Below are 15,119 nucleotides of genomic sequence, written 5' to 3'. Positions count from 1 at the left end.
TAGGATGTCTATTGTTGGCGTCCCGGCAATTAAGGCCCACTCTGTACCCATCATTTGGTTATAGCGCGGGCAGGAGGTGGTTAAGGTACCATGTATAACCCCAGAACAAGTGATTATACAGCCTTAAAATTCAAAAAGTTTTATTCGCATCATTATTCATTAAAAATATACCAATATAAACAAGCTAACAGACACAAAATCATAAACAACTATGTACATTTTCCTGAGTGAGGGATTACTACTGTAATGTAAGCATATAATAATCGTAACTGGCCAAATGGTCTCAACGTGTTTTTCCGTTTAGCTTCTTCATCTGGAGACCCTAATGTTCCAAGCAATAGATCACAGTTAACGCATATCATGATATTTAAACAAACAACACCTCTGAGGTATTATCACATGGTGGTTGCGTACTGACAAATAAATGACCATAAACTTGTTTATTTTGTGCTGCATTCGAACAGGAAACATCAAAAATTGCCCCAGACAGGTGGAGACACAATAGGGTATGGATGACTATATGGAACCCTTAAGTGAGTGGCTTTACCCCCTAATAAATCATAAATGCAAATCCTTATGCAAATGATGTAAAAAATGAGAAAATATATCCAGGGAATAGGGGTGAGAGAAAAATGCAAGCTATAAGAAAATCCGGAGGGGGCATTTAAATTATAGTAGCTTGGTGGATGTTGCGCCCCACACTCCAAAAAGTGGGCCCTCTTCCTGTATACATGATGAGCTTTACAGGTGTGATATGGAAAAGTAACAGGTAATAATTATAAGTCCTGTGGGTTGGACCCCAATAAGATCAGTCCCAAAAATACCCCACAAGCCAGGAGTTTAGAGAAAATTAAAAAATCTAGAAAATATTACCCAAATATGTTCTACCACAGCAAGTCCAAAACACATGACTTTCTGTATGATCAACAGAGAGGGGCCATAAAACCAAGCTTGTGATAAGCTGCTGTGTATGCTCATCCACTGGTCCCTCAGCAAGAGAATGTCCCGACCAGATACCAGAGCCACTCAATCCCGGCATTGTTTGGCAGTCTCCTTAAATGCCCAAAAGATGGCCGCCACTCTAGGGCTCCTCCCTGTGCCTACCATGCCAGCTTCTATTGTTTCTCTATATTTATATTTAATATACCAGTTCAAGTAGAACTCTGCAAATACTGTATATGGTTATCTAATGGTGAACTTGACATTATTTGTGAGTGGAGGAGGAATGTCCATTTAAAATTACCTGTATTTATGTTAAAATGAAGAAAGTGACTAGGTGGCTTTGTGAGTTAGTAAGGCACAAGGAAGAGTAGGCTTTATACACGAAGCTATAACATATGCATGTTTTGCCATAATGATCAGGTATTTTAAAGCATGTAACTAGTTTTTTTTCAACTCACTTTTCTAAAACAACATTTGATATGGCATTGGCAAGTAACAATTGTTATAGCTTATTGAATTGAGCCTAATTTTAATAAATCTCGATTTATCATTACACACACATTTATTTACTAGCTATTTAAAAAACATATGTTGTATATGTTGTATTTTATATGTTATTAAAGCCTAACTCCAGCCATTTTTTTAGTCGTTGTGCTAATTGTGCTAATTTCTGACTTTTGTAATTCAAACAAGAAAAATGAAAATTTGTTTTTGAAATGTATTTTTGTTTTGAAATATGATCAGTAATACAGTCAACCTAATCATAGCCTGGTATTTTTCTCACTTATGTCAGGTTTCAGAACTGGCTTGCACCCCATTTAAGACTTCCTCCTGCTGATCTTCAGAGGTACGCTGGAAACCACAGTGATGATGGGGAAAGTTGGAGACCTGTTGAGATTTATCGGCTATCTAGTAAAAGTCAACATGATCTAGCAGACAAAAGAATCTGCAGCACCTTTACTAAGAAGAAATTGTGCAGTATAGAGATGATATTGAAGAAAACAAAGAGATTCCAAAAGTGGAAGACAGCAAAACGCCTCACCCCAGACTTGGTACAGGCAAGTGGGTATATAAAATATAAGAATTAAATCCACTTTGTCTGCTCTAAATGCCTTTGCAAACCCAGTTATTACCTTGTACAAACCTGTGCAGATATCAAAACTATGGGAGGGACCCAGTGGGCCCCCCACCGAGGTTGCCTGCAGAAAACTACAGGGGGGGGGGGCATATACAAGACCAGTCGCCTTACACAATGAGAAAGAGCAAACACAACACTATATCTCACTGGGCTTTATAATCAAAAATGAAAGCAGAAAAATCTTTTAGAACTATTTTTGTTGTAGACAGCAACCAGATGTTTCATTTCATGTATCAAGTGCAGAACTGGGGGAATAAAAAGGATAATTGTTTTGTTAAAAATAATAACTATTTTCTCTCTCTCTCTCTCTCTCTCTCTCTCTCTCTCTCTCTCTCTCTCTATCTATCTATCTATCTATCTATCTATCTATATATATATATATATATATATATATATATATATATAGAGCATATGACAGAGTATACAGAAACATTCACACTAGCCTCTGCCCTGGAGAAGCTAATCTCCCTCCCCCTCCGGTCCATTTTTGCCCTGTCCTATACTGATTCTGGATCAGGGAACATGATCCTGAGAGCATATCAGTTTTTCTGGGTCTACTACAGTGTTCCTGTGAATAAATATCACCTTTTTTCTTCTGTTCAGATGTTGAAATAGAAAAAATGCATCTGACAGGGAATGATGCGTGTTGTGTGCATGTTTGTTTTTTTTCTGAATGCTTTCCTTATTTTGTTAATAATTATAAAAAACATTGATTGAAAAAAAAATTGTTAATGATTATAAAACGAATTAATAATCTTATTTTGTTAATAATTCTGTTTTTGTGACCAATAGAATTTGCATTATGTTCGCACTATACACTCTGTGCTCCTCCACCTTCTGGGACACATGAGGGGTACTGAATTTGAATGAAAAGTGTCCATGCTAGATAATTAGTATTAATGAGTAAAACTAAAATTGCATGGACATCAAGACATTCTGGCAAAATTCACCATTTTATCAAAATGCATTGGAGACAGTTTGTAAGTATTTTTGTGTTTTTTAATTGTGTAATATACTTTAAAGTTTATTTCCGCTTTTGCAGTTACATTTGAGAAAACAGCACATGTTTGTTATGTGTTCCCATTCACAAAGGTTACCATTTTTTAAAATATTTCCTACCTTTTACATGCCTCTTGGAAGAAGGTGTCATGGCTGATTGCAAGAATTTCTCAAGAAATTCAAGTGATCTTCCTCAGTAGAAAGGCTGGGGGACTGTCTGAATCCAGTTTCCATTAACATACAATGGAGTAACCTAGCCTCTAAATGTGTAACCCTTTGTTAGGATAGATAGTGTGCAAATCTAGTTTACATCTCATGAGATTATATCTGTCTACACAGTAAAGGTAGGGTGTATTATGGCAAACACAATTTACAGTTGCAGGATTTTACAGTGCTAAATTTTGCAAAAGAGCATCTAAAAATATAAGCTAAAATTTTTTAAATATTTTTAAAAGCATGCTTTGTGAATGGGAATATGCAACAAATGTAAAATAGGTGTTATCTCAATTTGGCTGCAAAAGTGGAAATATGCTTTAAATAGCCCCTGAGGGTTTGGGAAGTTCTAAAATCTTTTAAGGTCTCTTATGAGAAGGTGATCCTTGATAAAACCGATAGTGGCTTCTGGGTTGAAGGGGTGGATTCAGCTGCTTTAGAAGCCCTAATGGCCATTTACTTTGATACTACTAGTGAAGCAGTGGCCTGTTTGTCCAGCTTGCCTGATTTGATTTCTCAATTTCTCGACAAGGAGGTAGTGCATACTGCTTTTTGTCCTAGGTAAATTTTTAATCCCTATCAGGCAAAGGGCCCCTATATAGAGGCCTTTTATCAGGTTCTATTTAGGGATTGTATGCAGGTCTGTAAGTCTAATAAGATCCATTAAAATCTATCCTCCCAGGAGTGTCAGGTCTTGCAGAATCTGCAACAACAGGAGGGCCTGGTCTTTAGACAGGGCAACAAGGGTGGAAGCATAGTGATCTAGGACTGTGAGGATTATCTTAAGGAGTCACGTAAACTTCTTTTGGATGATACCACCTATACTAAACTACTCAGGGTCCCTGTCCCTGAATTCAAACAAGAGCTGATTAATTTCCTCCACCAAGCAGCAAGGGAAGGCATCCTGAAAAAGAGGGAACAGGCCTTTTTGTGCTGGGAATACTTTAGTTCTCCCTATTTTTATAATTTATCTAAAGTACACAAAAACCTGACTACACCTCCTGGGCTTCCTATAGACAGCATCACTAGTGGGCTGTCCAATTATGTTGATTTCTTTTTGCAACCCATAGCAACTACTTTACCAGCCTACTTTAAAGACACATGTCACATTTTCAAAATTTTGGAGGACTAAACATGGTAAGCAGAATATATTTGGGTTTCCCTTGAGGTTTTGTCTTTGTACACATCCACACCTCATCCAATAGGTCTGCAAGCCCTTGAATATTTATTTTTTGCCAAACACAATAATTTAAATCATCATCAAGCCAGATTCATAGTGGCGCCAGAAGATTTTTTTTTCAAACACAACTGTTTCAGTTTCCTTGAGGGCTTCTTCATACAAAAGGTTGGGACAGCTACGAGGGCAAGTTTTGCCCCAGTTATGCCAACGTTTGTATGGGATACTGGACAAGTCTTCATATATGAGCCAACATCCCCTTTGCTGAACACCTCATCCTCTATGGCAGATATATAGATGATGTGATTATCATCTGGCAAGGATTGGAACTTCTTGGATGTTAATCTAATCCACAAGGTTTCTAGGAGGATATGTTCTCATAGACATTTTAAGTCCACAGCAGGCAACTCTTGTTTACACAAAAAGAGTTGTCATCATCCTGCATGGAAACAGAACATTTCATATAGCCAGTTTTACAGGTTGCTCAGGAACTGTACCAGGCAGGAGGATTTTTGCTATCAGAGCCGGGTGCTGGTTGAGAAGTTCTCCCAGAAGGGCTATAGTGCTGAGTCTATTAATCTGGTTTATGAAGGATATCTTCTCAAATACACCAATAATCCCCTAGCACCAGATGATGGCCAGGAGGGAGCCACTTGCCCACTTTTTCAGTCCTTAAGTGGATATTTCAGTGTTGTAAGCATGATTGCTTTACCTGCCCATTTATTAACGATGGCCAGCAGACTTTTAAGGATCACTCGGGTCATATCTTTTTTTAAAATTACCGTATTTATCGGCGTATAACACGCACATTCATTTTAAGAGGGAAGTTTCAGGAAAAAAACAAAAATTTTAAATAAGGAACTTTGGAGCAAAATAAGGGTCAGTGCCCATCTGCAGCCTCATCAATCCACATCAATGCAGCCTCACGATTGCCTTCAATGCAGCAGCCTCACCATTGCCATCAGTGCAGCCTGACTGACGTCCACCTGCAGCCTAGAGGGGACAGGGAGGGGGGTGGGACGAGCACCGACAGATTACATACAAAGAGAATCTCCTATGATAGACAGAACAGTGGTCCAATGGCAGCCCAGGAGACAGGACTTCCTATTACAGAGGCTGCCAAGTAAACAGTAGATTCTCGCTGTATGTAATCTGACAGCGCTCGTCCGGCCCCCCTCCTTGTCCCCTCCGAGGCAGCTAAAATTGAAGTATTGGCGTATAACACTGTTGGGGGCAACTTTTAAATAAGTTGCTTTTAAGTTTATATTGGTAAAAATAAATACTGCGCTTACACTAATTGGCATAAGCTGCGACTAGAAAGTAGTAAACCATAAATCATATAAAAATCAAAAAGTCGCGCTAGAAACTAAGGGTGACAACAGGAGGTGTCAAAAAAATCTCATAAAAATATGAGGGTGAGTGATGATCACTGAGTGAATAATAGAAAATTTTGTGCTTATCAATGTAATTAAACACTGTGAAAATAAAAGATAAATCTGAAAATGACAATTAGTTGATGGGACACAGATATTGACCACTATATCCGAAAAGAGTAATCAATAATAAGTGACACAATCACTAACAGATGAATATCTCAAAATAACAGAAAAAGTGATAATGTGACACATCTATGGAAACTATACCATAATTCATATATAAAAACAATATAGAGATGAAGAAAAATAAACCCAAAAAAAGTCCATAACTCAAATGAAAAAATAATGATTAAAGTCCATCCATGCTAAATGACATGCATGAAACCAAGTTTGTCTCCAAGTGCTCTGTGAAAATGAAACATAAACTTGCTGTGATGACAGTAGAGTGCGCAGATAGACCTCCACCTCTTAATAAAAATGCTGCCTCTTACCAGATGGAATTGGTCTCTTACTAACAGGAGACCTAAAGGGCGGATGGCTGCAACATGTTCTGGTTAGCACCCTCACTCCGCTCAAAAACAGAGTCCGGGCAGAGCGGAGTGAGGGTGCTAACCAGGACATGTCTGTCTACAGCAACCAATCAGCTTGCAGCTGTCATTTTTGCCCTGTAAATGTGAATGGAGGATTCTGAGTGCAATGTGAGTTGGAGAGAGTCCCTGGATTTGGACGCCAAGCGCCTGTTTTAAAGATCCCTGGCTGGGGTTGCAGCCATCCGCCCTTTAGGTCTCCTGTTAGTAAGAGACCAATTCCATCTGGTAAGAGGCAGCATTTTTATTAAGAGGTGGAGGTCTATCTGCGCACTCTACTGTCATCACAGCAAGTTTATGTTTCATTTTCACAGAGCACTTGGAGACAAACTTGGTTTCATGCATGTCATTTAGCATGGATGGACTTTAATCATTATTTTTTCATTTGAGTTATGGACTTTTTTGGGGTTTATTTTTCTTCATCTCTATATTGTTTTTATATATGAATTATGGTATAGTTTCCATAGATGTGTCACATTATCACTTTTTCTGTTATTTTGAGATATTCATCTGTTAGTGATTGTGTCACTTATTATTGATTACTCTTTTCGGACATAGTGGTCAATATCTGTGTCCCATCAATTAATTGTCATTTTCAGATTTATCTTTTATTTTCACAGTGTTTAATTACATTGATAAGCACAAAATTTTCTATTATTCACTCAGTGATCATCACTCACCCTCATATTTTTATGAGATTTTTTTGACACCTCCTGTTGTCACCCTTAGTTTCTAGCGCGACTTTTTGATTTTTATATTTTTAAGTTTATATTGCTTTGTCAAATCTTAGCCCTTAAAGAAATAGACACGGAGCCAGGAGTGTCTGTGTCTCATTCCACGAGCAGTGAGTGCCCCGCAGTGAGTTAACTGTCTTGTTTTATTTAATATATTTATAAGATTGGTTACATGACGAAAATATCAAAGTACAATTTAGATATCAGCTAATAAAAGCAGTTTTGACTAATATCAGCAGCCAAAGGTTACAATAAAAGCGGTTTCATCGAGAATAATGTGTCAGCAGACAAAGGTTAGTTTCATAAGATACTGCAACGCAGGCATTTCATAACAGACTATATTTCATAACAGATTTTACACATAGGCATTATATTTAGTAAGAACTCTGAATCAAATCCCTAACCCTATCAATTTCCCCCTTTGACATCATCCTCTCCTTCCCCCTGGGTCCTCATGAATAAGTTCTAGTCAGTTTTTCCCCAGAGTCCTTTCCCTGACTGCGAGTTGTCAGAGGGGTAAAACCCATCCCCCTAGGTATTACCGACATCTTAAATTCAAGAAGAGGAGTTTTGTAGGAGTAGGGTGATGTCAATTTACCTTAATAGCCCCTTTCTATTCTTTTTATCTTTTTCTGTATTCTCCGATATATGCATATATTGGTGACAGTGAGTATCATTAATGTTAATATTATAATTACCATAGGACTGAATAACCAACTGAATATGCTAGTTGGTGTGGGAGACATACCATTAAAAATATCGTACCATTGTGGAGTTATGTCTTGTTGTATCTGGGAGGATAGATGTACGAGTCTGTTTTTGTCTATTACAGCGAATATAAAATTATTCTGTAACGTGTGTTCAAGCGTTTCAATATACTGCCTCAAAATTTCTGATTGCTCCAGAACCTCTCTTAGTGAGTCTAATGAAATAACGAAGGGTGTAGTATCAGTAAGATTGGATACTTTATAAATTGAGGAGAATACTTTTTCTGCATCTGGCTCGAAGAGATATGTATCATTATCCCACTTTAGTAACTTTATATTTATGTATCATTATCTAGTCCCTTGAAGTATTTCATCCAGGTGTGATAATTTCCTAATTGTAGCTCGGTTCTAGCCCGGTTTATTTGTATATGGTAGGATAAAAGATTAAAGGAACACTGGGTAAAATTTATGAATTGTTGAGTCTGATTCCACAGCCCGAGTTCACTTGTTATTGTATAATTTATTAATCCCCCCATAAACTGTAGTAAGGGTATTTCTTTAAGTTGGGTTTCAAAAGCTGTGGGTAGCTACTTACTTGTAATTGTAAAACTATCTGCTATATGTCCTCCTGCATGTTTCCATCTATTATTCATTTCTTCTATTTCTATCGAGTTTAGAACTCCCATCACTGTACCTGACAGTCCCAGTAAAGTGTCATACCATGCTCGTCAGTACCTACATTTTGGAATTTCAGGAAAAGTTACATTAAATTTGACTTTTTGTCTTTTGTTGTGATACTGATACATTGATACAAGTGTGGGGCACGGGTGTTAGCATTGATGATTCAAATGTGGGAACTACTTCTTCCTCCATCTGTATGTGAAACCCATAGGACTGTGCATTCCAATACCACCCGTCCATTCTGTTTTCTCTCCACCAGGAGGCACAGAGAAATGTGCTTGATTGATTAACTGCAATAATATCCGTTAGGCTGAACATGCCCTAGGATATATTTTCTCCTTCTAACACTGCTACCAAGATCTGATACATCTGACCCAGAACTTGTTCTTGGGCTTGTTTCCATACCAGAGAGGATTTTTAATTTCTGACATCTATGGTTTTTCGTATTATTAAAAGAAATCCCATACTAGTGTTTAGTTGAAATGTTATATTTACCTCTGACTGTGGTTCTGCCCTTATCCATGCTATGTTTTGGTCTATGTGTAACGGTCTCTTGTGTCCTTTAACCGTGAAAATTACCCACTGTAATGTATTCGTCTATTTTGTAACCTGAAACATTAGCAACCTTTGTGTCATCTATAACCCAATGAAAATTTGCTGTTTCCTCCACCTCTATTACATTAATACCAGGAGTCCATGCATGTATTTGTAAAACAACAATCTTCAACAGAAAATATGTAAGTAGATATTTCATCATGTTGTTTTCTCGGGTTGTTTCTTGCAATGTGATGCGTGTATCCAGGTAGGTTTTCCTTCCAGCTTTACTGAACTGGCCGTGGTCAGAAGCACTTGATAAGGACCTTCAAACCTTGGCTCCAATGTCTTTCTGGTGTGTTTCTTTACATATACATAATCCCCTGGTAGCAGAGTATGTGTACCTGCTATTGAATTAGGGTCTGGAAGAGAAGAATACACACTTTTGTGGATCTTAGTTAGACGTTGTTGTAATTGTATCACATATGCAGTCAAACTATCACATTGCAATTGCATACTCTGTGGAAAGTATAGACCTAATCTAGGTGCATTCCCAAAAAGTATCTCATATGGGGATAATCCTGTTTTCCCTGTTGGAGTGTACCTTATAGAGAATAAAGCCAAAGGCAGACATTCAGGCCATGGCTTGTTTAACTCTTGCATTGCCTTTTGTATTTTTAACTTTATTGTTCCATTTACTCTCTCCACTGATCCCGAACTCTGTGGGTGGTAAGGGGTGTGAAAACTTTGTTGAACCCCTAACATGGTCATTACATTCTGCATGATTTCTCCTGTAAAGTGTGTTCCCCCTATCTGATTCTATGGTTTCAGGAAGACCAAACCTAGGTATTAACTCAGTGATCAGTTTCTTGGCTGTGGCTTTTGCTGTAGCTGATTTTACTGGATAACTTTCAGCCCAACCTGAGAATAAATCGATACACACGAGGACAAATTCAAAGGGGCCGCTCTTAGGCATTTGTATGTAGTCAATTTGCAGTCTCTGGAAGGGGTATTGGACCCGGACCTGGTGTTTCCGTGGGGTTTTTACTCTCTGTCCTGGATTATTCAGGAGACAGATTTGGTAGGCTGCACAGTAGTTTCTCGCAGTACTACTGAATCCAGGGGCGAGCCATCCTTGGTTCACAATCCTATACATGGAATTGGAACTAACATGTGTGGGTAGGTAAACTGCCGCTGCCATTGCTGGGTACAGAGAGGCAGGCAGGCATATTTTGCCTCCTTCCCTCCATACATTGTCAAGGTCTAGTGCTGCTCCCATACTGACCCACTTATCTTTCTCGCTCTCCCCTGCTTGCTCCTGTAATTTACTCAGCTGCTGCCATGTTGGTTCTGGGATACTCACCTCTACCGCTGCTAAGGTCTCAGGGCTTCCTTCCCCTAGAGCTGCCTGTTTTGCAGTCAAATCTGCAAATGCATTTCCTTTTGCCTCAATTGTTTTTGCGCTCGTGTGTGCCTCTATCTTCATGATGGCCACTCTTAACTTTTTGAAGATTGTTCTAAAGCTTTTAATTCCGCTTCCTGTGCTGACATGTGGGCTGGTAAGGGCTATGCTTAAATCACCTGTGTATCAGTCACTACGGCATACCCTGTGTGATATTTACCCTTGTCATCAGCAAACCTACTGCCATCTATGTACAAAGTGTGCTCAGCGTTTAAAATCTGTGTATCTGTAACATGTGGGAATCCCATTGTCTTCTGTTCCATGAGCTGAAAACAATCGTGTTCATCTACTTCTTTAAACAAAAGAGTGTCAGGTACCTCATTTCCTTTCTCACCAGTACTATCATTCCCCCTTGCCAAATCTGGTGACTGAAGAGGCAAAAAGGTGGCCAAATTTAAGGTTGTACAGCGCTGAAAAGTGACATTTGGAGGTAAGAGTAAAGTACACTGTAACCTTAATTGCCTAGCCATTGAAATGTGTTTGGGCTGTACCTGAGACAAGATTGCATGTATGTCATGTGTAGTGTGCACTACAACTGGATTGTCTAGAACAATCTCTGATGACTTATCTATGATAATTGACACTGCAGCTACCGCCCGTACACAGGACGGTGAACCTCTAGATACTGGATCTAATGCTGCTGAAAAGTAAGCGACTGGTCTTTGTTTTACATGTGCCTGTGTCAGAACACCTGTGGCGTGTCCAGTGATCTCAACAATGTACAGATTAAATGTCTTAGTATAATCTAAAGTGATAAACGACTCATAAGCTACTTCTGTAAGCATTTACGGTACAATTTTCAAACAATCGTATAATGGCCGCATCAAAGTGCTAGCGTGTGGTATCCATTGTCTACAATATGACACAATACCTAAAAACATACGCAATTGTTTGAAATTCCGTGGGGGTTAACATTCCCTTTATCACTTGAACCCTCTCCTCACTGAGATGTCTTGTACCCTGTGATATACAATGTCCCAGAAAGATAACTTTTTCCTGACACATTGGTAATTTGTTCCTATTAACCTTGCAACCCTTTTCTGATAGAAATCGCAAAAAATTAAGGGTGGTATCCAAACAAGTTTCCTTGTCCGGGCAGCATAACAATAAATCATCCACATATTGTAGCAATACACAAGGTGGTACCCATTCTCCCCTCAAGTACTGGATATATCTTGTGTGGTTTACATTCTATGTCAGTATATGGGGGTGGGATGGTTGAACTAAGATTATTTAAAATATCAACCTTTTTTGTTCTTCTGTCTTTCATATCCCAACCATCACAATCTGGATTATATTTCCACCCCCCTTCTTTCGCTCTATTTGAAACCTTAATTAAGCATTGAACCTGACTCATCCATTGCTTCTCTAACACCTCTCCTTGTCTGTCCCTTTTTATTTCACTCCATACATTCGGGTCTAAACCCGCTGCTCCTTTCACCTTAAATTTACGAAGGACATCCTTTAAGTCCCGCGCTTCATCTTTCCCACAGATGTTTTTAATTATCTGTGGCACTGTGTAATGTGCCACAATTCCCTGACGGGGTTTTGTGTTCCTCTGGCCCATTCTGACAGTCCAGCCTAGGTAGCGTGTGGGACACTTAGTGTACAATATAAAACACTTAACCAAGTTACACTAGTTCCTCGTTGCCTTTTGCTCCTAGGATGCCAGAATACTAAAAACCTCTCCTGAATGAGATTCTTGAAACCGAATTACTTTATATGCTAGTCAACTGACAAATATTATGACCAGACTGACGACTACAACATATACAAGCATTCCTTGAAGTGACCAGGTATCCGACTAGATCTCCGGGCTTTATGGAGACCTTATTCCCCGTTATACACTCTTATCCCTGCTTTTTGGAGCAGACAGGGCTTACACTCGCAACCCGTCTATGGTTTATGAACTAAATTGAATATCAAACTTAAGCGGCAGACCCCCAAAGTCCTCTTGTGAGGTAAGGGCGCATTCCACTGCTCATTGGGATGATATTCTTTCAATTCATACCAACCTAGGCAAGGCTCATTCACTTTCTCAACAGACAGACAGACAACAAAACAACAAATAATTCCAGCAATATAAACCACAATATGCAGTAATTCTAGACTCACCACTACAGAGGCTGGTGTTTTAAAACCAGGAGAACCATAACTGACAGAACGGATAGGCACAAATCAGGGGAGCACAGAATATAAGAAAAATAAAGCTTTTTCTTACCTGCGCAGGTTTTCGATCTGTGGTTCCCGGAATGCCTGTCCTTTTGTTCCGTCAGCGTAGCTCAGCCACCTCTTGTAGCAACTTGGTGGGTCCCTGCTGTTTCGGGCGCCAAAATGTTGGGGGCAACTTTTAAATAAGTTGCTTTTAAGTTTATATTGCTTTGTCAAATCTTAGCCCTTAAAGAAATAGACACGGAGCCAGGAGTGTCTGTGTCTCATTCCACGAGCAGTGAGTGCCCCGCAGTGAGTTAACTGTCTTGTTTTATTTAATATATTTATAAGATTGGTTACATGACGAAAATATCAAAGTACAATTTAGATATCAGCTAATAAAAGCAGTTTTGACTAATATCAGCAGCCAAAGGTTACAATAAAAGCGGTTTCATCGAGAATAATGTGTCAGCAGACAAAGGTTAGTTTCATAACAGACTATATTTCATATTTCAACAGATTTTACACGTAGGCATTATATTTAGTAAGAACTCTGAATCAAATCCCTAACCCTATCAACACGCACACGCTATTTGCACCCGATTTTCATGGTAAAAAAGTGAGTGTTATACGCCAATAAATACAGTAATTTTTGACATGTTCTTTGACACACATAGTCTAATGTATTTGTTGTCCATGTGGCCCACAATATCTGGGTAGAATAATTAGAACTCTTAGGGCTCTTGCACTGCGTATTTCCCATCACTTACTGTTTTTACACAGATTAAGTTCCCTGTCTGCAGCACATAGCAGCATGCTCAGCCTTAGTGTCATTTTTTTTTAGTTCTGGGCTACACACATGTATCATTTTTTATGATTGACGTTGTACATATTTTATTTACTATTTTATATATATGCATATACAGTATATGTCATATAAATGTCACTCTGCTTCCCCATCTAGTTCATAGTGTTTTAACCAATATTGGTTAAAGACCAGTTTCTGGGTGTCTTTGGACTCTTTCTTTTCTGTGTTCTGGGAAGTTTCTTTCACCTATTGTGAAGGTGCTCTTGTGGCAAAAACAGTCTTTTTTTCTTAGCTGGGAACATGACATTACATAGTGAGCAGCAAGGACACCCTAACCTAACATTCTGGAAAAATATTTTACTTTTAAACATTTAAATGTTTTTAAAGTTTTAGTTATCTTACCGGTCCCATCTTTTGTAAGAAAAGTAACATGGCTTTGTTTATTATTAAAATGTAAGCTAAACCTAAAAAAACATTTACTTCAATCAATTCTCATGTCCACTATACACTTCAGCATATAGTATGTGTTTGTATAATATTTGTATTTTAATGAAGCCCAAAAACAAGTGTTGATCCTGCCAGCCTGCTGTATAATATCAAACTTCCTCTACATAGCATCAGACCCAGTGTAGAATAACAGACTTATCCAGAAACACTTGTCATGTAAGCTGCTGTCCCAATAGGGAATAACAGCTCCCTCATTATGTGATGTCGGCAGAAGCTGCCAAACCTCACAAGCAGTCTCCACACCCCATGCCTTGGATGCAAAAATCCTTGCCTTGGATTCATTTATTTTTATTTTTTATTATTTATTATCCTTCTTTAGAAACAGGCAACAAATTAATCAAACTTGCAGTTGATAAGAATAAAAAAAACTGAAAAGCGGTCATGTGACTGTTTTTAAAATGTGCATTATAAAGGTACAATATATAGAACTTTTTTTCTTTGTTTGCTTTAAATATCGTTATTTAAGGGCTTATGAGTTTTAAGGTTTACATACACTGACTAAACAAAAACAGAAAAATGTGGGGCTTTTAAGGTGCTTTGACTTCAACCTTGGGAAAACATAATAAACATCCTTCTTTAAAATAATATCTATTTTAAAGCATACTAAAATCCCCCAAAAATAGTAAAAGGAGTATACATCAGTACTTCACAATGTTCAGCTGTTTGGAGTACTGATGTATAGTACTCATTTTAATAGTTTTTTGGATTTTTGTATGCTTTGTACAATAAAACATAAATTATTTTAATGAATAATGTTTATTGTTTTTTCCTAAGGTTGAAGTCAAAGTACCCTAAAAAAAGTGTTTTTCTATATTTATTGTTATCAGGAATGTGGTGCTGAGGATACCAATTAGTGCTAAATCTTAATTAGTAAGAGTGACATACACTTTAATCCTTTGATCACAATGTCAGCACTTTTAAAGCAAATTTCACCTATGCAGTCTGCAGTGTGAAAATTAAAGCTGAATTGACAATTTCACCAAAATCACTCTACTCAACCCTGCTAATGTTCATACAAAGATGAGAAGTAATATTACAACAGGAACATCCTGCTACTGCTGTGGGTTTAACCATGCAGTCTTTAAAGAGCAACTCCACTTTTG

The 15,119-nt window shown here is 38.2% G+C and overlaps 1 protein-coding gene across 1 annotated transcript in view; it reads left to right on the top strand.

The window, feature by feature from the left end:
- The window catches only part of DIPK2B (divergent protein kinase domain 2B), a 175,327-nt gene that overhangs the window by 84,574 nt on the left and 75,634 nt on the right, over positions 1–15,119 (top strand). The window contains exon 2 of the mRNA XM_073616269.1: positions 1,736–2,000. Coding sequence (XP_073472370.1) covers positions 1,736–2,000 — 265 coding nt within the window. The remainder of the gene's footprint in view (positions 1–1,735; positions 2,001–15,119) is intronic.

This window comes from Aquarana catesbeiana, linkage group LG02, assembly GCF_042186555.1.
Source record: "Aquarana catesbeiana isolate 2022-GZ linkage group LG02, ASM4218655v1, whole genome shotgun sequence".
Taxonomy (NCBI): Eukaryota; Metazoa; Chordata; class Amphibia; order Anura; family Ranidae; genus Aquarana; species Aquarana catesbeiana.
Note: the sequence above shows the minus strand (reverse complement) of the source record. Positions and strands in the feature narration are given on the sequence as shown.